Source organism: Culicoides brevitarsis, chromosome 3 (assembly GCF_036172545.1).
Source record: "Culicoides brevitarsis isolate CSIRO-B50_1 chromosome 3, AGI_CSIRO_Cbre_v1, whole genome shotgun sequence".
Taxonomy (NCBI): Eukaryota; Metazoa; Arthropoda; class Insecta; order Diptera; family Ceratopogonidae; genus Culicoides; species Culicoides brevitarsis.
Genome location: NC_087087.1, coordinates 1,194 through 25,864, shown reverse-complemented (window position 1 = coordinate 25,864; position 24,671 = coordinate 1,194). Strand labels below are relative to the sequence as shown.

Here is a 24,671-nt window from a genome sequence, read left to right as displayed (position 1 = left end):
AAATCATTCAAATCGTTTTGCTGTCTGATGATGTCTGTATTACTTGTCGTATCACATATCAATCTTTTATCTTTTTGTTACACGATCTCTTCATATTCGATATACATTTTATTTTCTGTTCATAATAATCATTGTTTTTCCTTTATATATTTGTTCGTCTTTGACTACTTGCTCGATTGCACCAAAAATATTTAAATTGTGGCTGAGTCATAATCTGTGTCAATCAAAAAATTCGATATTGGAGATAAAAAAAAAACAACGTTCGATTTGGCGACTTGAAGCTATTGCTGCTTGAAGGACTTTGCCGAAAATTGAACTGAAATTCTTTTCAATCATAGTAAATCACAAGAACAAATAGCTTCTGTTCACATGGAAAAATTGTATATCGACGTGATGATTAATCATTTTCTTGTCTAAAAATGACACCAAAGGTATTTCTGTCATTTTCAATTAGGCTTCTGGTAACATTCAATTTATCAGAGAAGATATCTGTGTGACGCGATCTAATTCTACGGGAACATGTTATTTGGCGTAAAAGTTGTCTCCAAAAAAACATGTTTTAGATAAGATTTCAAAGTGATAGAATGTTGTGTCACAATATCTTAAATAAACAATTGCTGTGTGGTTTCTCGATAAACAAACAAAAGTGGTTACAATATGCCTAATACAAGAAAATTTTTCTGTATAATATCGAAAAAAATAAACGAAACGAAAAAAGTCTTTAATCTTACACATATTTTACTTATTATTCTTTCATATTCTGAAATTTAATGTATGACCCATTTACAAAAAAAGCTCATCATCACGTAATTATTCACACTGTTTCATTTATTTCATCATCTTCATCCCATAGGGACTTGTCACATAATAATTTTGCCTTTTTTGAAAAGCATTTCATACTGTTATAATATTAATTTATATAATCAACAGAAACATAAAATATGTTCAAAAAATCATAGACGTGCTGTAACTAACTAATTTAAAGCGTATCCTTTATTCCTTTTAGTATTTTCACATGTAACATGGTTGCATTTCGACCATTATTCTTTGTCTCTAACGAAATATTGTATGTAATTCTGTAATAAAAAGGCGTACCGTAGAAAAAACGCACAGAGATCCATGTCATCTATTCCTTGTGGACCACTGATTTTATTCTTGAATAAACATTGGTTCGTATTTGATGCTGGTAGAAGAACGCCCCTTTGATTTAATGAAACACTGAACTCGACAGTTTATTTCATGCACACTCACAGTATTCAATGAAGAATGAGTGAAACAGATATAGACGTTGCATGGAATCGTGTGTCGATGTACTTTTGAATGAAATTTGTGTGTCAGAGCTTCCTTTAGTAACTTTTATACAAAAATAAGCTATTCGACTGTTATTTTGTTGAACGAATAGGCAGTGCTTAGCGAAAACTCCATTGAACAAGTCGTGTTTAAAGCAGAAAAAATTGAAAAATCATATTTTAGTGACATAATTCAAACAAAAAAAAAAAAGTGATAAAAAGCCAAATTTAAAAAAAATACATACCTAAATAGATATAATGAAAATTATTTAAATTATATTTTTGGCTAAAATTTTTTTTTACATAAAAAATGATGAATATTAGTGCAAATCCTTATAGCAGCGATCATGAAAGTACGTATCGTAATGCATGTATGGCATCTGCTCCAGCGACAAGCGATATTATGCATTACCCAACAACTTCGTCTCATTTGCATGAAACTCCCAACCATGCATCGGGTCTTTTGTATCATCATCACTCTCATCTCTTGGAATATGGAATAACAACATCAAATAGTCCCGTAATTAGCGAATCGTACTATGAAAACTCCTACAATAGTAGTAACAGTAACAATAGTCAAAATAATCCAGTTTCTTACAATGCGTCGCTTCCATCTCCCGATCATCATATTATCAGTTCAGATAACGGACTGAGTTACACAAATTTAGATTACATGTATTCAACTACAGGAACGGCAGGATATAGTTATGAAGATCGCTTACGCATGCCAAATTCACAATATGATCAACATCACGCAAGTATATCACAATGTTCGAGTTACACAAATTCACAAACCTGGCATCATCATCATCCGTCGATGTCTTCTTTCTCCGCATCAGAAGCAGTTTCGTCAATGGGTGATGTAGTTGATGTCAAAATGGATCAACGAAAGTATGCCTCTTCAAGTCAAGGATATGGAATGACAAACACAATACCAACAACGACACAAACAACGGGTATTATTAAACAAAATGATGTCTTGAATGAGACAACTTCAGTTCCTAATACAACACAACAACAAGCGCCAACGTATAAATGGATGCAAGTCAAACGAAATGTGCCAAAGCCTCAAAGTGAGTTCTTAGATATTGTTTTATTTTTATGTGTATACATAGTAGAATGTTCACAAATTAATATCGTGGATTATTCTTGAATTTTTTATGCTAATATCATTTCGTGATACGACATTTACACTCGAACACAATGCAATGCTAATAAATGTCGATGTCACTCAAACAGCATTTTATACTTGTATTTATTTAACTATAAGTACGTTCATTCAAAAAAAAAAACTGATAAGAATCGCACAACATTGGTCGGTCATTTGCACCCCCAACTTGAATTTGAATATACATATAAATTTTACTGTAAGTACCTGACTGTGTTCATGCCTAAAAAACAGTTTGGTTTACTGAATTAAAGCAAGTTATTATTAGGTACTTATTTATTTCCATTATTTATTTAATCGCTTATTTTTGCTTTGACAAAAAGCGTTCATAATATTGTGTCTAAGTGATTCTATATAATAAGTGATTCAGAAAACAAAATTGAAATATTTTTCAAACAAACTGCCAAACATTTAAAGAGCCATTTCCGATGCTCCTTTTTAAAAAAATCTTATCTTTAATAGAAAATAATATAATAATGATCGTCACCGACGGCACTCATCATAATATAAAACAAAAAGAAAATGAAATAATTAAGTTGACTTTATCGATTTTTGCTTTAACTTTTCCTTTTATTCATAATTCATTTTAGGGTTTGTAATGTACGAGCAAGTTCATGTTAATTTTATTCATATACCTATGTATATTTGTGATTGCCGTAATTATGATTAAATTAATTAACAACGTCTGATAAACCGTAATTGAGTGTAAAATAACATGAAAAATGATTGATGAACAGTTTAAATTGAATTTCGTATTTTATAGAATTGTGAAAAAATAGAAATTAAAAAATGTTCAACAAAACAAACATTTTTCAGTCATTTATGTACTTCATTTAACTTTTGCTTTATCTAAAAGTTTCTCTTTGTTAATATTTTTATAGCTCAAATTTAATAAATTCAATTCTTCAAAGATAAAATGAAAAAAAAAATCCTGTAATTCTGTTAAAATATTTTCAACAAGTGTTAAAAATGTTTATCAATGAAAACCTGTCAAAAAGTGTAAGCCAAATAATCAATTTAATCGCATTTATTTATTCATGTCGCTTAAACTCATTCTGAATTTCTTAAACGTTTGTTTATTAAATAAATAACTTTGTAATCAATTTGTTCGCTTCTTAACTTTATTAATCTTTTTGTAATTTCGGGTGACAAATTTATAACCTTTTTTTCATTCGTTTATTCAAGACGGAGAACTTAATTAGCACGAAACAAATGCCAATCATTCAATTCAAGTCAACTTAGAATGAAAAGCAATATTACGGAAGTCAAATTAAAGGATTAAGAAAAATGTTGGTATCATTGAAAAATATTAAGGGGATTTATAATAAAATTTTAGTGTTTAAAGAGTTTACAGGAACTAAACGAAAATCATTTAATCCAAATTTTATTGAAACTCACATTCAAAGTCATCCATAAAGACTCCCCTTTTTCATTCAATTTTTTCTGATTAATTTATTCCTGATCTGAAGTTTAGATATGGAAAACATTACTTGCATTACAACAATTAAGTAATGAATCAGTATAGGTATATGAACGTTTTTTGTAATGCTACTTATGTTTACGAACGAGACTTATTTGACATATGACTCATTTTGAACATAACATTAGGAAGTTAAAAAAAAAATTCAAAACAAAAGTTGAACTGAAATTTGATTCTTATCAAAAAAAAAAATGTGATTGTCCTCTTCATATTTTATATCATATAAAAATGTGTTTTGCGGTTACATCACAAACAAATATAAATAAAAATAATATCAAATTTATGAACAAACAAAAATAAATCAGAAAATAAATACTTTGTAGATTCTAACGTCAGTTTTAAAAATTATTGAACTATATAGATATTTAATGGCTTACAAACGAAAGAATGATAAGTACAGAGGAAAGAAGATGTACGTTATCTTGCCAAAGAATCTAAAAATTCAATCAAAACATACCTTGAATTAGCAAGAAAATTCGAATTGTAGCATATGCTGAAAGTCTAAATGCTCTCTTTTAATTTGGGTTTTAAACATATTTTTAATTTTCAAGCTTTACAACCATCAAATAGTCATTCAAAGTTTACTGTCGTTTAGCACCTACTTGTTGATAATTTTGACAAGTTTTAGATGTTTTTTCGATAGGGAATCAAAAATTGTTTTTCGTATAAAAAACAAAGTAGTATATAAAACAGATACTACAATTATTATAAGAGTATCACGTTATATTATGCAAATAAAAAATATTCCATGTAGCCTACGTCATTTAGAATGAGTAAATATATATTTGATGATATTAAGTATATCATAGATTAGATTACGTAATTGTTTGCTCAAGTAATGCGCTTCAAATTCTCAATGGGTGGTCAAACTGGAGTCATATCTAAAAGGGTTTAATGTCCTTCAAGTACATTAGTTAATCATCACTCACAATTTGAATTTCATGAACATCTCCATTATTTTTGACATTCATCTTGCATTAAAGCTCAAAATTTTTCGTAATTCAGATTGACAACACTCGCAAAAATCCTCACATACAAATATAAAATTAAACATCTCTATTTCATTCACTCAAAATGCGAATAACTTACATGTGAACAGTGGTGACTTATGATGATAAAAAAAATAAATTTTGGTGATCAGTCATTCTGACAGACACATTGCATTATATACTTTCTCTCTCTTGTTGTAATATTTAATATCTTTTCTAAACAACATTTCATATGGGGTTTCGTACCTCATAGAAAACACATACATACAAAAATGAAGGAAAAAACGACAAAACGAATTTTCGTAAAATATAAATTTATTTATTTACGAACTTGCAAATGTCTTCATATGCTGGTTTATATATACTATATTTTAATATATAAAAAAAAAACTTAAAATCAAATAGCAAGAAAGATTATTGATTTTTTTTCTTTATTATTGAGTCTTCTTTAGAAATTCGATAAAATCAATTCAACTTTTATCAACATTCAATGCATCAATAAGCTACAAACCTCAAAAAATGTTTTTCTCTTTTAGGTTCCAAATCACCCGTAATGCAAGATTACGTTCTTCCAGTACATCAACTTGAAATGTGCAAAGGATATCCTAATTCGTTATTAAGTGAGTTTACCTTATCAATCGTGTTTTTTCTTATTTGTTTTATTTTCTTTGATAACTTTACAAAGGTAATGCTACAAATGCTGTTCTCATGAACAATAACAACAATACAGGTCGTACTAACTTTACAAATAAGCAATTAACGGAGTTGGAAAAAGAATTCCATTTTAATAAATACCTAACGAGAGCAAGAAGAATTGAAATTGCAAATGCTTTGCAATTGAATGAGACGCAAGTAAGTTTTTTTTTCATTTAGTAGATATGTATTGCCGAAATTTTGTTGTAAATATGAACATTTTTTTACGCAGGTAAAAATATGGTTTCAGAATCGCCGAATGAAACAAAAGAAACGAATAAAAGAAGGGCTTGTTCCAATAGAAGCAAGTTCCTGTAGTTCACCTAATCCAACGTTGATTACATCATCCTCACAAGGAGGCAGCGGCGAAAATAGTAGAGAATCAGAATAATAAATATTTAAAAATGAATTATGTTTAGATATAGAAAATAAGAATCATTTTAAACTTTAACTAAAAAGACAGTATTACAAAATAATTAAAAAAAAAAAGCAAACAAATTCATAAATATATAGAATTGAAACAATTATTCTTCGTTTTTTGATGTACATATTGATTTTCCTTTATTAACGTTTCACTTGTGCAAAGGTTGCTTTACACAATTCATAGTTTTATTAATAAATCAGAGTTTTAGCTATATCGTAAGCAATTACTATAAATGGATCATATAAATGTATTCAGTAGTAAAGATTTCAAAAATTGGGAAAAGCATTATAAAAAAAAATCAGAGGCATTATGTGCAATATACCTACTACACTAAATAATATTGAAAAAGTAATTGTTTATTTCTGCAGATATTACAGATTTGTTTACAAAATAATTTTTGGTACAAGTAATAAAATTTAAATAAAAATCTGAGAGATTGATAAGGAGCCATCCAAACTACATCGTATTGAACGGGGTTGTTGTGTTAAGTTTTTGCTTTTCAAGCTTTGCGAGTGGATGTGTTCTTCCATGTTGTAAAAACTTTTTGCAACCTCCTGCTGCGGAGTTTCCCGAATTTCCATTATTGTTGTTCGATTTATTCAGAACAGATAATGATTTGCCCGTTGTCGAGCCAGATTTTGGCATCGGAGGTCTTCGTGGTTCATCCTTTAAAAAAATTGTCGCATGATTAATCATTAATGGCTTTGTAGTTGTAATATTTGCTGCAGAATTTATAGATGTGTTGTTAATATTCAGTCTTGTGTTTTCGAGGACAGACATTGGGCGTTGTCGTGTTATATGACGTGTTTGTTGTTGATCAATACTGGAATTGCGTTTAGATGACGGAAATGAATTACGATACAAAGTAGATCGCATCTTTGTTTCCTCATAACGATCGACAAGATTGCGAACGTTTATATCTTCCAAATTATTTTCTTCAGCTTCCTGTTTAGATTCACATAGAGTACTTTTATTTTGATTTGCATCTGTGTGAACAGGAGATGATGGCAAAGAACGTCCTTTTTTATTACAGCAAGTAGAAATATCTGTGGAAGTATTATTATCTGCTGATTGTGTCATTTGTGCATTGGGAGCTCTGACTTTCGCTTCGAAGTTCATCTTTAGATTTTTTACCATGCCAGCGTGGCGACTTCCCTTCTTATTTTCAGTCTTAGATTGCTGTTGTTGAATCAATTCGTCTGTTTCATCGACAGAACCAAACGTTTTCTGTCTAAATGCTGGCGATATTGATGGAAATCCAACGGAAACTGTTTCAGGTGCAGATGCTGAAAGTCCTCGAATCCTATAGACATTGGAATCTAACTTCGTATTTGACAAAACCTCTTCACTTAAACAACGATTACGAGCATTATTGTTATTATTTTTCTTTGATTTGTTCGATACAGAATTACTAGATAACGCCTCATCATTACAAATTCGTTTTACGAGAGATGCTGTCGTTTGTTCTTCGATCTTTTGTTTTGTTCGTTTTACAGTTCCCGATATAGTCCATGGCACATCTTCTTTTTCCGACGTCTTTTCAGTTGTTATGGAAGAATGTTGTCTACTGACATTTCCGGAATCTATATTACTTCCGACAATAGCATTTCGCATATCATATGATCCCCAAGAACTGTTTCGTGAAGGTGTGTTTCTACTATTATCGCCCGAGCCCCATGAAGAGTGACGGCTTGGAATATCTCGAGGCGTTTCGCCCATAACGACAGCAGAATCAACGCTACTCCATGAATTGTTGCGAGATACATCAACACCCGACAACTCTGCCAAAACATTTGGAGGAATATGAGATAAACGTTGTTGTTTTCGCTCTTCACGATCAAAGACACGATCAACTTGTGCGGAAAATAGATCATTTGGATTTCGTAATGTAACAACTGAAGCTGATGGGGATTTAATTAGGACCTACAAAAAAGGGAAAAAGAAGTTAGATTGTAATTCATACAAATTTTGATACCGAAACTTACTTGCTCCCTATCATCAACAGTCGATTTTGATTGAATAACGTGTGATGATGCAGACCACATAGGACTTGGAGGTTTTTGACTTACAACACTTTCATCACTCGGATCCAGATTTTCTTTTACTGCACTTTGCGATTCACTTGCATTACTTCGAACACTTGCACTGCGTTTGATTTCCTTTGCCTTTCGATCATTGGACTCCAATTCGCTGACAATCAATTTAACAGATGGCACAATTGATGCAGGACTCTCTTCACGTTGTTGCTCCAAATAAACAATCTGGTTTTGACTTACACTATAATTTTGTCCGTTGTCACACGGCATTAACACAGTTTTATTCCAATTACAATGCACACTACTACACGTAATGCTTCGAGTTGGATCAGCCAAATGCTCTAATGAGATCGAATGTGGTTTGTGCATTCGAGTACATGTCGATTTTCTATTTTCCGGACTACAACTTCGTGGTCGTTTTTTTACTTTTTTCTCTGATGATTTACGTTGTTTTCGATCTCTTCCATCCGTTTGACTGATTGTTGTTCCTCCTCGTTTTCCTTTATCTCCCGTAAGTGCTTGAATTAACGGAGTTGGTTCGCTACCCGGCAAAAGTCTCGCATCTTTAGTGCTCTTTAAATTTGTATCACTTTTGCTACGTTGTAACTTTTCCTTATTCTTCATTGCATCCAACATTCCTTGATATGTCTCAAGTTGTGTTATGAAATTTCGATTCGGTTTGATACAACTTCGTTTATCCTTAACATGATGCAATGCAGTCTCAAAGTCCCAATTATATGCCTTCATGGCATACGCAATAACAACGGATGCTGAACGACTAATTCCCATTTTACAGTGAACCAACACTTTGGAGTGTGTTTCTTTGGCATGTGAGATATATTTATACGTATCGTCCCAATGTCGCAACAAATTTGTTTTATCATCATCATAGACACGAACATTAAAGTAATCGAAGCATCCGGGAAAGAAATTATCTATCTCACGTGTAACGTTAAGAATATGACCAACACTAAAAGGGGTAAGAATACAAAGATTTAATAAAATCTTCAGAGCAAAGCGCCAAGACAACACTTACCCATTTTTCTGTAATTCATCCAAGTTACTTGCATTCCATTCAGATCCTAAATATACATGATCAAATATTTCAGTGGGTGCATCCATTTGTCCTAATATAACTAACATTTCCTCATCGATAAAAGACTTGTATTCACTAAAATCCATATTGAGTTGACTTTCGAGGCGACTTCTTATATATTTGGAAGTTACTTCATCCAAATCAACGCTCATGATTATTTCTTTCAGTTGTGCGCGAATAATTCTCTTTGTTTCTTCACGTTCTGTTGGTCTGTAATAATTAAAACAAAAATCGATAACGAATCATTTTTTTAATTAAAAATTATAAAATTACTTTGATCTTATTGAATCTGGGGATGCAGGTCTGCGACTCTCAATCGAATCCATTGTATGCCATTCGTTCAAACATGAACGATCAGATCCTATATTTTCTTCATAATACTGTGCCCATTGATGCGAAGATCCTCCAGCAAATAAATTTTGAGTGCGAGCTTTGCCAGAAACTTTGTGAAGTGTCTGTAATGCGGACCTAAATGTTAATTAAAAAGATTGTATTGATTAATTTTCATTCATTTTGAAAATGTTACTTTATAAAAACTGTCGAAAAAAAAATTTAAAGAAGATAAAATTTTTCAAATGTTTAAGAACCATCCAAAAGACATCCAAAGGCATTTTTCATAACTTTTGTTCAATTTCAAGCTTAAGAATCATCAAATATGCTTTCAAAGTGAAAATTACGTATTTTTTATTTGTCAATATTCAAGCTTAAGAACCATCCAAAAGACATCCAAAGGCATTTTTCATAACTTTTGTTCAATTTCAAGCTTAAGAATCATCAAATATGCTTTCAAAATGAAAATTACGTATTTTTTGCGTATTTTTTATTTGTCAATATTCAAGCTTAAGAACCATCCAAAAGACATCCAAAGGCATTTTTCATAACTTTTTTTTAATTTCAAGCTTAAGGATCATCAAATATACCTTCAAGATAAAATTTACGTATTTTTTACGTATTTTTTTTACGTATTTTTTTACGTATTTTTTACGTATTTTTTTTTACGTATTTTTTATTTGTCAGTATTCAAGCTTAAAAACCTTCCAAAAGACATCCAAAGGCATTTTTCATAACTTTTTTTTTAATTTCAAGCTTAAGGATCATCAAATATACCTTCAAAATAAAAATTGTCAGATCATTAAGGATCATCAAATATACCTTCAAGATAAAATTTACGTATTTTTTAACGTATTTTTTTACGTATTTTTTACATATTTTTTTACATATTTTTTACGTATTTTTTATTTGTCAGTATTCAAGCTTAAAAACCTTCCAAAAGACATCCAAAGGCATTTTTCATAACTTTTTTTTAATTTCAAGCTTAAGGATCATCAAATATACCTTCAAAATAAAAATTATCGGATCATTAAGGATCATCAAATATACCTTCAAGATAAAATTTACGTATTTTGTTACGTATTTTTTTTACGTATTTTTTATTTGTCAATATTTAAGCTTAAGAACCATCCAAAAGACATCCAAAGGCATTTTTCATAACTTTTTTTTAATTTCAAGCTTAAGGATCATCAAATATACCGTATTTTTTATTTGTCAATATTCAAAAGGACATCCAAAGGCATTTTTCATAACTTTTTTTTTAATTTCAAGCTTAAGGATCATCAAATATACCTTCAAGATAAAATTTAAGTATTTTTTACGTATTTTTTTTACGTATTTTTTTATAAACGTATTTTTTATTTGTCATATTCAAAGCTTAAGGATCAATTAAGGATCATCAAATATACCTTCAAGATAAAATTTACGTATTTTTTACGTATTTTTTTACGTATTTTTTTACGTATTTTTTACGTATTTTTTTTACGTATTTTTTATTTGTCAGTATTCAAAGCTTAAGGATCATCAAAATAAATCATCAAAATAAAAATTATCGGATCATTAAGGATCATCAAATATACCTTCAAGATAAAATTTACGTATTTTTTACGTATTTTTTTACGTATTTTTTATTTGTCAGTATTCAAGCTTAAAAACCTTCCAAAAGACATCCAAAGGCATTTTTCATAACTTTTTTTTTTAATTTCAAGCTTAAGGATCATCAATTTTTCATTCATTATTTTCGATTTTAATTCATCATTTTCGATTTTAACAATCTTTAATGAAAATTAAATTCTTAAAAATGATTCCTTATACTTGAACCAATTTTCTTAAATTTAAGGCACACGATATTAGATATCCCTTTTGAGAATTTCACTAATAATGGTTTTTAATGAAAAAAAAAGTAGTTCTTGAAACAATCTTATCATAAAGCAAGATAGTATAATTCACACTTCAAAATTATAATATGAAGAGGAATACGCATAAATAGATGTGGTTCAGAAGACAATAATCGTATTTTCATATCAGGAACTTAAAATTATCTATATGTAGAATTTTCGATGTGTTTATATGCCGTATTTAGATGCGTTGAGTTAAATTTAATTATTGCAACGCAGGAGATATGTGACAAAGTTTGTATGTGTATGAACGGATCATATAAGTTAAACACACGTTTTCGTATAGAAATGTAGATCAGAAAGGGTCAATTTTTATATAAGTTTTTAAAAAAAGGCGTTTCTACTCATTCTTTAAGTTTTTTATATTGAAAATATCTATCATTGAACGTAATTGTTCGCACTCTAACATAAATATCTCATCTGTTGGTCTATATGGGGGCAATTTGGTATCTCTATAACCATTCAAATGCCATAAGTTTAACAATCGTTATGACATCTTGAAACGGCTTTTAACAAACATTTAACTCATTTAAAGGTCTCATATTTAATTTTAAAGATCAACTGGAATCGGTCATCAGCAGTCTTGTTCAAATGTTAAAACACTAAACATATTTTTTTTTTTGTCAATCTGAATATATGAAAGTGTAAAAATTAAATGGAGCAAATACAGAGTGATATCACATATTTAGCAATGGATCTTTCAAAAAGTGAATTATTTTTGGAAATTTTGTCGTTTCTTGAGGGAGTTAATCAGTTTTTGGGAAATGATCTCTTCAACGAAACAACTTTGACGTCAGAATACAGACAAAAGTTGAATGAACAACGAAAATCACTTTATGTAAAAAGTAATCATTTGTGGAAACTATTTAACATGTCAATTGTAAATGAAGAATCCGCATCGTATTTAAATATGGAAGCTTCAAAGAAAGATGAACATGATCAAACTTATGACTATTGCTCATTCGAAACAGACTTTCAAAACGAATGTTGTCCATTTACGGAAATGACTGTAAAGGAAGTAATGGAAGTAAAAGGAATTAAAATTGATGGAGAATTAGTGCAAATTGAACGGCGATCCTTTTTTGGAAAGCCAAAGGAGATTTTTGCAATATTTGTGGAAAAATGGATACTCATCTATAGATCAAAAACAGATAAGAAACCGAATCAATGGATAAAAATCCAGAAAGTTGAACGTATTCCGGAAAAAAATCACGTAAATGCATTCAGAATTTATTCAGTAAAAGAAGAAAAGCCGACAGATTTTCAATGTTCGACTTCAAAACAAACTGATAACTGGATAAATGTTATTGAAGATGCATTAAAAAATAAAAGTCATGGTTATGTGAATGTTAATGTTAACATACGAAAATTACCAACGCCGCCCGCAATCACTTATCGAAAGTCAAACAAGAGTGACGATATATACGAAGAACCAGATAATATTTTGAACACACGTGACAATAATATTAGCCAAGCTTTAATAAAAATGGAAATTCAAGAAGAAAAAGAAAAACTTGATTTGACATACGATAATGTAGATCATCATTCAGAACATACATCAGAAAGGATCATCGTAAAAGATATGCCTCTCATTCCTGTTAAAACAACTATATTTAAAACTTCTGAAATTGTTGTCTGTCCAAATTATGATGTCCCCAAGAATAATCGTCTTGTTTCTATGAATGACACGAAAAAAAATGAACCCTCAAAGAAGGAAGAGAAAAAGTCTGAAGAAAAGGAAAAAACATTATTGGTTCAGAATGTCTCATCTCCATCCCATAGTCGATCGAATTCTAAAAATGATTCTTGCTCTTCAGTTCAAAACACGGAAGAAATAAAGGAAAAGCTTCGCCAACAAGGCATAGTTCTCACTCCAATTAAAATGCATCAAATAACAACAAAAACAAGTAAATTTGCATTATCGCCTACTAAAGACATAAATCGATATACCATAAAAAATTGGTTTAAGACAAAATTGAACAATAAAAATGATACGAAAGAAAAGCGAAAATCAACATCAGAGACGTTAGTACACTCAGTTAATGATGTGAAAAATGAAGAGCTACCCAAATTAGTAACTACAAAAGTTAATAACAATAATGGAAGCAAAGTAAATATGATAATTCATCAACTGGAAGCAAATGGGCATTTAAAACATTTGTTGACAAAATCAAAAGTTCAAAGGAGACACACAGTTGTAGATGATTCTTATGAGTTCGTCGGAAAAACTAACAAAGAAGTGTTCTAGATGGGATTCGCGAATAACTTGTTTAATTCGAATTTGAATTATGTATATAGTTATTAAAGAAGTATGATATATTTAACTTACCACATTGCTTGAACAGATACTGGTTTAAAGATGTGAGTTCTATTGCAAACGCTAACACTGAACCCGCTAAAAATACAATGGAAAGTTTTTGTTAAAGTACATTTGTATTAGAAATAAAATAAAGATTTAAACTAACCCATCTCCATCTAATCTAATTGTTGTGTCTGCAAGTACTCTCAAAACTAAACCAACTGTCGTAACCTCATTACAATCGATTCCTAATAAGCAAGATTCTTCAACTTCTTCTTCGGTATCTACCTTTGTCTTCAATTCATCCGCCAAAATATTGCTTTTTTGACAATTTAAACACGTTACATTATCATCTGCAATATTTGACGATAACGAAGACTTTTGATCAGTTGTAGTTTCGAGTGGCAGTGTGAAAGGTGGTTTGAAGTTTTTGTTGTTGTTAGTACTATCACAATTAGTTTCATTTCCATGTTTCCTGCATGAACACGTTTCTTCATTTTGATTATTTGCAGGAGATGGTTGCTTATGAAGCGTATTTTGTTGACTGTTAATGTGATGTGAAGTTGATGTTGTGTGCTTTTTACGTTTTACGGGACGAGAAACAACAACTAAATATCGTGTGCGACCTGCGCGAATAGATTCTAATTTCACGGCCTAAAAGTAAAACAAAAAAAAACTCGTAATATGAAGGTCTTTTGACGAAAAAATTGTCAAATAACGAAAACAAAAACACAAATTTTACAAATTTATCGTAAAACGAGTAACATCGTTCAATGCAATCCAAATTGTTCAAGATCGTGACGCGGAAAAGTCGTTTCAAAAACTGAGCAAATCTCTTGGCTTGCTGCCAATTGACAAAAACACACACACACAAACAGTATGCGTGATTCGGGACTTTTATGGTGTGTGACACGAGTAAGAACAGATGTTTGCTACTTTCGAAATGACCTACCATTTTTAGCGTTTCCTCAGGGCGTAATAGATAAAACATCGATTGTAAATGTTTTTGTATGTCATTTCCACTGTTTGTGCTCGTATTGTTTGTTTCTTCCATCCCATTACTATCATCTGCCATGTCTTCTGTTCTTTGACTTGCGGAAGATGCGGATCGAGTTGGAGTAACATTTGTAATTGAGTCACTTGACTGTGACATATTGCTGTTACTTCTCTTCTGTGAGGATTCTGTTAATTTTGAAGATGATGCAGAGCTGTTTGGTCTAACAAGGCGTTCATTAGAACCGAGCATCAAAACTGTGCCTTTTCCCGCAAAGTAACATTCACTTAAACTGTAACAAGAAAATAGAGTATATATATAAATATATGAAGTACAGTAAAAATATAAAAAAGCATCGTTCAAGTCATTAAAAACACAGGAAAGCGAATGTAATCATAATTTATTTTATCACAAGCAGTGACATTCATATGCGATTTTGAGTATTATTAAAGAGTTGAATGAAAACTACACCATTTCCATCCCTTTTGTTGATTCATTATACATTATACTAAGGATAAGTCATTTTCTAAAAATATATATAACACATTCACATTTTACAATACTACACTTGTGTCGATATTTTTGTTACTGTGTTTTGTGATAATAAAAAAAAACAATACAAAGATAGATTGACCTAAAGACCTATGTAGTACTTTTCAAAACAAAACACACACGTTGATCATTTTTAATTTTACATTAGTATTAGGTGTTTTCCTAATGTTTCAACTTTTTCGTTTTATAATTTATAATAAATTTCGTTTAATAATTATAATAAACGTATGAATTTTAAGTCAATACTGTATCAATTAAAAATTACATTTTCATTTATTTTCTCTGCTCTTATTCGGATAATTTTGTATGTAAATTTCATAAATAAACATTCTTTCTTTATCAGATTTGTACATATTTAGGTCCTTTGTTTGTTTTTGATGCATTGTTTGCTTTCACCTCTCCTTTTTAGGATGAAATTTAAAAAAAAAAAGAAAAGTATTCATACCTTCGTATACCTGATTTATTTCGATCTTCTTCTTCAGGTCCTCCAGATTCCTGTAAAAATAGAAAAAATGTACAAAATAAATAATTAAATAAATATTTAAAAGAATTTCCATGTGCTTCTGTTATATATATGTATGTATTTTAAACAAATATATTTTCGGCGCAATTACAAAAAAAAGAACACGAGAAAGAAAATTTTTGCGCGTTTCTTACAGTTTTCTTGAAGTATAAACAAACTAATGCCAATAATAACATTTTCCGTAATTTTTTGCTTAAATTTAAGTAATTTGACGTTTCAACTTGCTTGGCAACTGACTGAAAACAAAGTATGGTTTTCGAAACATATTCTTACGGTTATCCAACTTTGTATTTAATAATCGACTTACGGAGACACCTCGTCTACGACTTTTTATTACAGCATTATTTGGCTTATCATTCAATATTATTTGTGACAATCGTTTTTCTTGCTGTGACATAATATCAATGCTATTACTCTTAAATTGCATAATTATCTTTTTAGTCCGTGTTTGGGTGTCACTAATATTTGCAGTTGTATTCGAAATAGTTCTTTTAAATTTTCGTACAGGACATCGTCGCATAGGAACATATACGGATGGAGGATTCGTTATTGATATCGAATCCATTCTTATATAAAGAACTCTTTGTATGTGTTTTTTTTTTTTTGTTTTACAGCTTGTGCATTGGCATCACTTCAATTTTAAGTCTATTTTTCTTGATTTCCCTAATATCTTTTTTTTCTGTTGTTGTTTTAATTGATAAATATTTATCATAGTACGAAATTGCACTTTTTCATTTGACAACTTTTTACAACTATATTGAAAAAAAAACAACGAACAATCTTACAAACGAAATTTTTTATTTTTGTTTATTTTAGTTTAATAACTTTTTTTTATGTCTGTATTTGGTATTTTGCTACTTGGATTAATAAAAGTGCATAAAATTATTAAACATGCACAAATTTCAAACGGAATATTGGCCAGACGATATTTGTTTGTATCGCAGTCTGTAATTTTGCTGTGTCTATGTGTAGGCGTTTTGTTCGTACTACATAATAAATTAATTTCATTGAGATATCAACAATTTCGGTCTATTTTTTTTTTTTTTTTTGTAACAAAATTTTTATCGGTTGTCACACAGCAATAGATTGATTTAACATGCAAATACAATCTGCACAATTCAAAATCTCACGACGAACTGAAAATTCAACCATGAGAACGTTAAAAGAGATGGAAAACTCATGTATGAGCTATTTTCACATCTCGTCGGGAGCGAAGAATAATGCAATGTAATGTTAGGATGGAATTGTTTTCTTGTAAATTATTATATGCGTGTGTAAGTAAAATTGAATCATAGTCCCTCTCTAATTATTGTCCCTCTCTAAAAAAAATTATCATGAAGTCTAAACCTACAGAACGAAATTTATTTGCTTTAACTCAAAGAGAAATGACCCAGTCATGGTGTCGTCTCTCAAAATTTGCACAAAAATAGAGAAACTGCTAAAAATAATCCCTTTTTCTTTTTATAGATACGCACTTGCATTCATTCATTTTGATTCTTTACTACACATTTGTTGTCATAATTATAATTTTCACTTCTTGAACTTTTGTTTTTCGTTTATGTTCAAATATATACTTTATATATGTTGAACAAGGTTTTTGCAATATGTACATTTGTGCCTATTTATTTGTTTCATCATCATCATCATCTGTGTCTCTTACTTGCGTATAATTTATATGCTACTTTTTTTGCACAATTTCCTATTCATTTTATTATATTACTTTGTTCTCCATTCGAACGACAACGAGAGTCAAGAATTGTCCGTGGATTTAAAAAAAATATCAAGTAAAAGTACTTTGTACAACAACCTAAAAATTAATAGGCCACAGAGAATTTCTTAATTTGGTAGGAAAATAAGGTTTTTTCGTACATTATTCGTCTTTGTGTGTTGGTTGTGTATTCGCGTTGTACTGATTTTACGGCTATAAATGGAGTGCTGTACGTTTCTCTATTTTTTTTTTGTCGAGTATTGGGAAATCGACAGCACAGATTTTTATTTCACTCTTTTTTTATGAACTACTTACTGATGCCGAGCTTTGAGGAGAACTAACACCATTAGGAGTACGTTGCACAGTCACTAAAGCCATTTATTTGGCTTTTTATCTTGAATTTTCCTCTTTTTTTTGCAATTTTTCTCGCAGCTTTACAAAAACGAAGACTTGAACGTATTTGGATAATTTTTGTAAATATTTGAGTTATTTTATCGATTTCAGCCAACCCAATTCAACTAAACAAATACATCAATGAGACGAATAAAAGTGATGCAATCATTTGGATTTCTTCATGACTTCCAGATCGATTGTTTTTCATGTTCCGACGCCATCCATTAACGACGTCGAGGTCTGTATCTTGCCTCCTCCCCCATTAATTTCAGAAAAAAAATATGAGTACATTTGTAAAAAAAGAGTATTAAATTGAATAAAATAAAAACCCTTACAGTTAAATACTTTTTTTTATTTTGTAAAAGTCGTCGATTCATTTACACGCACATTAAGGCTCCAAATGTGTGCTGAGAATAAAAATACAAATATTTTTCGTCAAAAAATTTAAAATATAATTTCTTTTTTTTTTCATTTACATGTAACCTAATGTTATAAATTAAGTATGTTTCCTTTTTTATTTATCATACAAGAGAAACGATTTTTTTCTGATCGAATAATTTTTTCCATGAAGACAACATTTTATTTCATTGTTAAGTAATCATTTAAAGAAAATGAATGTATCGTATATTTTCCTAAAACTATTTTATAATTATGAATTTTCAAACTACTAGATCAAATCAGATATACTTACATCTTTCGGAGGTAATCTCATATATTTCGGAATAAAAATAAACAAATCTAAATCATGTTGATGAAAATCTAAAAGTTATTCTTCGATAGAAATCGCGGCAGATGCTACTTTGATCAAACGAAAAACTTGATATAAGATATTAATGAATAATATTCATAAAAATGTAAACACGAATTTCCTTCCGTATTATGAATAATAAAAGACATGTCGAAAACATGCATAACAATTTTCATAATGAATATTATTTTGATTTGTTTATATTTATAAATGTTTCTGTTGGTTTGTAAATGAAACAAATACTAAAAATCTTTTTATGTTATTTAGAAAAAAATTTCAAACTATAAAAATACGATACAAGAAAATTTAATATCAGACTGAAAGTTCATAAAGCTCTATAAATGTTTAAATTCTTTAACATTTTAATTTTTAATTGGATACTGAAATGAAAATGGAAGAAATAAGTGCGATAGTTGAAAAACTTTACGGCTTATGATTGTAACTTTTGAGCCCAACTTTTTTTTAATCCAAAGTACATAAAAAAATATATGACTTATTATGTAATGATCATTGAAAATGTAATAAGAATCAAATAAATATTTTCACTTTTGTGAAGAACAGTTTTCTTTGAACGGATCTAATGATAAAAACCACTTTGCTACAACGAAATTATAATTTACTTACCAAATAACATTTTCGTGTGATCAATGAGTTAACTGTGTAACGAAATTGTTAATGTTGATAATAATATAATGAACCAAGAATCACTTTTTATATTTATTTCTTCTTTTTTTCTTCAAGTTATTATAATTATATTTTTATCATAAATTATTTTTGTACAAATATTTGTTTAAATATATTTACTAAAAAAGTTAAAAACTACGCGACATGATAATCGAATAATGTTTAAAAAAAATTAATTAATTTCTTAAAAAAATAGAACTTTTATTTAGCTGATTTGTTGATTTATGTATATCAAGAAAATTAACATTGGAAAGTACAATATTTTTAATTTTTTTTATTGAAAATAAATGGGTTTTAATTTTAATAATTTGAATTTTATTAAGTTATTTATTTATATATAGTATAAATATTTTTATTTAGTATGTTTGATGTATTAAATTTCAACATAAAAGCGTTTTGTAAGACACATTGAGAAGAAAAAAGCGGACAACAATTTTATCTTTGTATGCAATTGTTTGAAATAATATTTGAAGATGAAGGTGAGGTGCAAATTAAACATTTGGATTTCAGGCACTGTTATAATATATATAAATATATATATATATATATATATATATATATTTTTTTTTTTTTTGTTAAATACACAAAAATATTAAAGAAGAATTAGTATCAATTTTGAGAGAAATTAAGAATATTATGGTTAGCGCATATTATTTATTGACACTATACAGACAAAAAAAACAATTATAATTATAATTACGTCTGTGCCTGCGATTACCATCCAATAACGCATTTCTATAATTCTTTTCTTCATTGTGCATATAGGATGAGCGAATTTCGGTGGTTTATATATATTTGCAAAATTTTTCAAAATCTATTTACGATGTTGCGCTAATTACTGTAGCATGGGATTGTGTGGCGGAGGACCATGATCCACGCCGTCCTAAAGAAAAAGAAATAAAAATAAAAAGCAAAAAAAATCAAGCAAAAAAAATTGACATCAGTTTATTTAGCTAGCACATGAATATAATTGTATAATCTACTTCTACGTCTGCAACAGAAGATTGCTACAAAAGCACCGATAATGAATACAATCGCAGCTGTTACGACAAAAGCAACAATTGGCCAATTAACGTTTGCCGAATCGAAGAATGAAGTTGCATGGCAATCGATACCATTTACAAATGAGTTTTCACGGATGACACGTTCCATTTGGAGGGCTGTAAAGCGAACATTCAGTGGTTCAAGCTCCTTTGCTGTAGCATTCAAGACATCGCATTGCCAATTGTTGTCTTCTGCGTAAATAACTAATGAATTTGTAACATTAGGTTTGCGGAGAATTGTTGCATTTTCAATAACGTTGCTGGATACATGGAATTTCGTCAACAACGGATTGTTTTTCAAATTGATGTTAAGTACTTTAATAGAGTTATATGAGAGGTCGACAAATTGCAATGCACGATTGTGTTCGAAAACATTGTCAGCAAACATTTCTATGTTATTATTGGACAAATCAAGATGATTTAGCTGAATAAGCGGAGCAAAAACGTCTTCTGAAAGGCTGCTAATGCGATTCAAGTTCAACAACAGCTTCCGCACTGATGACAATCCTTCAAATGCTGCATCGTCTAAATGCTGTAACTTATTTTGCGACAAATCCAAAATGTGACAAGCTTTAGCTTTACTAAAAGAACGAGCTCCTAATTCAGCAAGTTTATTTTGGTTTAGATAAATTTCCTTTAAATTTGTCGCACGATCAAACGAATCACTGTCAATGCTTTCCAATTCCGTTGCATTCAAGTAAACGCGATCTACATGTGTAAATTTCTCAAAAAGTTGGGTTGGAACATATGTAACCGTCGATTCCTGAAAAACAACTGTGCGAATTTGCTCGGGACGTGCATTATTTTCGACACGTTGTGCATTCCAATCCGTGCTCCGATCAATTTGTTTGTCAATCAATATGCAAACTTGTCCCAAATAGTAATTGTCATTATGTACTTTGGTGCAACGCAAAACGTCGTTTGTACTGCTTGTGATTGTGTGTAAAAGTTGTATGAAGATCATCAAAAAGGTACTGAAACAGAGAAAGCAAAAACGAACAAATTAATATTGAAAAGAAAAAACATTCAATAATAATAATAATTTGCAAACAGCACACAGCGATTATCCCGAAGAAAAGCCCCAATTGTTGTTACTATTTTAGTTGTCTGTCCTATATTTCTACTATAAAGCATTGGTCTCGTAAATACAATAACATGAACAGAAACCAGGGCGCCTGTGTGTCGTTTGATGAATACATATTATCATGATTTGAAGTGTGTTATAAATTTATGTACGACACTTGAATGAATTGTGGGCATTTTTTTAAACATATATTTTCTATTTTTATTTTTTTTTACAATAAATACGTAAGAAAATTTTTAAAAATATTTGTTGATTTTTCATTTTTTTAATCAAACAATTTTACTCAACGTTATATATCAATCATTATTTTCACCATTATTTCTATTTATAGTACAGTACAGCAAATATTCACAAAATCATCAGAAGCCAACGATACTCACAAAAATTTCTTTGATTGCTCCATAGTTGTTACTTTTGATAGTGTTTTGGTAAATCAATTTACAGGTACAACCTTTTGACTTCTTTCTTTGGCAATAAAAATGTATAAAGATATAACTTTCTTCTGTTTTTTTTTCAAAAATAGTAAATGGATCAGTAAAGGCGCGGTTCAAAATATTTTTTTAAGGTTTGTTTATAAATAATTTGTTCTTAAATATACTTTTTTTCCTCTATTTTTAACTATAATTTTGTATAAATATATTTTTCTTATTTTTAATGTGTATAAAACGTGAAAAGGTAATTAAGCACTTCGTTTTCTTATTTTTAAAAAGAGAAAAAAAAACACTATCGCGTCGCACGTTCCCGAATTTAATATACTTTTTTTTTCTCCTACACTTTGTATTTAATAATATTAACATTCAGCTGCAAACGAAGTAGTTGTTGACGGTTCAAAATGCGTACTCAAATTGAATGAATAATTTTATTTTGAAAAGTATCAACTCCCGAGTTTCTCCCCTTTATTTTTCCAACGCAAACGCACAACGTCGACGAGTTCATTTTGTATTCTAAAGAGCACAAGCAGCTGAGAACGAACGTTGGTTAATATTCTCCATGTCGGTTTATAGACTAAGGTAAGTAAGTATTAACGTGCTTCTATGCGTTTTCGTATTCCAACATGATTCACATAGTATATTTAATTTGTTGTAACAGCAATGTTCCATTCATGCATGTAACTTAACAACGCGCGGGTCTATTTTTACTTTCGAGTTTCTACCTACGCTCTTGTCTTGTTGTTTGATCGCTGTGTAAATACATGGATGCCGGTTGGCAAAGTTCATTTTACTCACAAAATATTGAACACATACACATAATTGGGAAGAACGTTACTCTCCAACTATCTAGCTTTAGGGAAATACAAACGAATGTAAAATAAAATAACAGTAAGATACATTTTCTGGGAACAAAAATAGATGGAATAAACGCTATTATTTCACAAAGCGTTTTTTGATCGTTCTACCAAATCGAATATGATAGAAATAGTACACAAGTTATATCCGTCTTATAATTACAATTATAGTTTATAATATTAATTTACTAATTATTATTGTCAAAAATTTTAATTTTTAGCATATTTACCTCTTTTTAAAAACAAATATTTAAAAAAAATCTTACCATAAGCAAAATGTAGAAAAAATATTACAAATTATTTCAAACTGATTTTCCTACATATTTTAAAATTTTATTATAAATTAACAATGTAATATAGTTAAGTTATAAAAACACAAGAGATACAGTATGAAACGTGAATGAAAAAGTCTACAGTTGCTTTTTATAATATCTTCGTTGTTGCTCATGCTTCTTTAATAAACTTGTCGCTTCACATAAAAAGTACAATCATAATGACTACAATACTAAATACAAAAAAAAAAACTGTGTGTAACTAAATTTATTACTCGCTATGAAATTTTTGTTGCTTCTTTTTTTTATTTGGTATTTTTAACGTAATTTTAGTTATTGTGTATCATTTTACTCAACCGAAAGAACAATAAAATACAATTTTATTCTGACGAGAATGAACTCTTGCTTTCTTTTTTTTTGTTTTTGAATTGACACAGGTGTGTTATTTTCTTTTCTCATCGTTTTTCTCTTGCAGTGCACTTATTATGTAACCTACCAAAGCATAACAAAATTTTATATTTAGTTCGTTGTACTTGATAAACATTTTTGAGACGCAAAGCTATTAGAGGATTTATTTTTGTCGGTTTTAATTTAAAAAAAAATATGTAAAATTTAACTTATTATCATGCTATTTATTTTAATCAAATCAAGAAAAAAAAATTTACTGACGAACGCATTTTTATTCTTTCAAACTGAAAGCAAAATTTACAGCCAAAAAATACAATATTTATATTTTGAAGGCCATTCCCCTTTGTAGACTTTCATTAGAACACCCTAACATTTTTGTTATTTTTGCTTTATTTTTTTGGGTATATATAATATGACTTGTGAATAGGTTTAAAGAGAAAATGCAAGAAGGGTGCATTTATATGTCCTTTTAAATATTTTATAGTATGAGTGAGTAATAAATGTTGTGCAAGCTTAAATGTCTTTATGAGTGCGAGTTCATTCAACAAGCATCAAAATTTAATTTTTATAGAAAAAATTTTTGACGATTCGTCTCATCGAAGTCAAATTTTACAAAGAATGTAATGTACAGATGAGCAAATCAATATCTTTGGGTTATCTGTTCATCACATTCCTATAAATTAATATTCAAATACATATACACAAATTACCTTCAATTTAACCATAAAATCTTCGAATTGAGTCATATTCATAAATATTGAAAACTGTAAAGTCTTGATAAATAACATTATTATTTGTTTTAATATTTAGAATGTATTAATTACTAACTGATAATTTATAAAAAAAAATCGATTTAGCTTTTCACTTAAAATGTTTATATTATTCTCTTTCAATTGTGTCTTGTTGCTTTACATTACATTTAAAGAAAGATTTGTAATCAAGCGAAACCTTTTTCCATTTAATTATAAAAACCGATAAAAACTTGGAAATCGCCATAACTATTCAATAAGTCTAAGTAATTTTTACATTTTGTGTCATTTTTAAAAATGAACAAGCTTCTTGACCACATTGAAGAGCGAAATGGAAATTGATCAATATCTGTTACATGTCACACGTTTAAACAAATATTTTACATGTTGGGTTGCATCAAAAGAAAAAGTACGTGAACTAACTTATAATGAGCCTTTTTCCTGTGACATAATACATACAAAAAGTGAATGACCTTGAATATAAAATCGATCGATGAATTTTTTTTAGCAGAAATAAGACAATATA

At 29.3% G+C, this 24,671-nt stretch overlaps 3 protein-coding genes across 6 annotated transcripts; 1 reads left to right on the top strand and 2 right to left on the bottom strand.

Moving 5' to 3' along the window:
- The first annotated feature begins 1,599 nt into the window (after positions 1 to 1,599).
- Positions 1,600 to 6,074, top strand: LOC134833449 (homeotic protein labial-like). The gene is made up of 4 exons (XM_063847765.1): positions 1,600 to 2,362; positions 5,463 to 5,546; positions 5,612 to 5,778; positions 5,852 to 6,074. Exons 1-4 carry the CDS (start codon positions 1,600 to 1,602, stop codon positions 6,008 to 6,010), a joined length of 1,173 nt encoding a protein of 390 aa, XP_063703835.1. The 3' UTR covers positions 6,011 to 6,074.
- Positions 6,075 to 6,383: 309 nt separating this feature from the next.
- Positions 6,384 to 17,929, bottom strand: LOC134833572 (protein phosphatase Slingshot). Of its 3 annotated transcripts, none has more exons than XM_063847935.1 (9): positions 17,795 to 17,929; positions 15,694 to 15,743; positions 14,655 to 14,988; positions 13,869 to 14,356; positions 13,733 to 13,798; positions 9,449 to 9,643; positions 9,116 to 9,385; positions 8,029 to 9,049; positions 6,384 to 7,966 (listed from the first exon to the last, which is right to left on the bottom strand). In XM_063847935.1, exons 1-9 carry the CDS (start codon positions 17,855 to 17,857, stop codon positions 6,500 to 6,502), a joined length of 3,954 nt encoding a protein of 1,317 aa, XP_063704005.1. In that variant the 5' UTR covers positions 17,858 to 17,929; the 3' UTR covers positions 6,384 to 6,499. The 3 variants fall into 3 exon arrangements, with proteins under 3 accessions (XP_063704005.1, XP_063704006.1, XP_063704004.1); XM_063847936.1 differs by lacking the exon at positions 17,795 to 17,929 and adding an exon at positions 17,247 to 17,474; XM_063847934.1 differs by lacking the exon at positions 17,795 to 17,929 and adding an exon at positions 16,079 to 16,328.
- Positions 17,930 to 19,900: 1,971 nt separating this feature from the next.
- LOC134834960 (toll-like receptor 13) lies at positions 19,901 to 22,189 on the bottom strand. Of its 2 annotated transcripts, XM_063849796.1 has the most exons (3): positions 21,812 to 22,189; positions 20,288 to 21,321; positions 19,901 to 20,187 (listed from the first exon to the last, which is right to left on the bottom strand). In XM_063849796.1, the coding sequence occupies exons 1-3, from the start codon at positions 21,832 to 21,834 to the stop codon at positions 20,123 to 20,125; spliced, it is 1,122 nt and encodes a 373-aa protein (XP_063705866.1). In that variant the 5' UTR covers positions 21,835 to 22,189; the 3' UTR covers positions 19,901 to 20,122. The 2 variants fall into 2 exon arrangements, with proteins under 2 accessions (XP_063705866.1, XP_063705867.1); XM_063849797.1 differs by lacking the exon at positions 19,901 to 20,187 and having other exon boundaries at positions 20,225 to 21,321.
- Between the last annotated feature and the right edge of the window lie 2,482 nt (positions 22,190 to 24,671).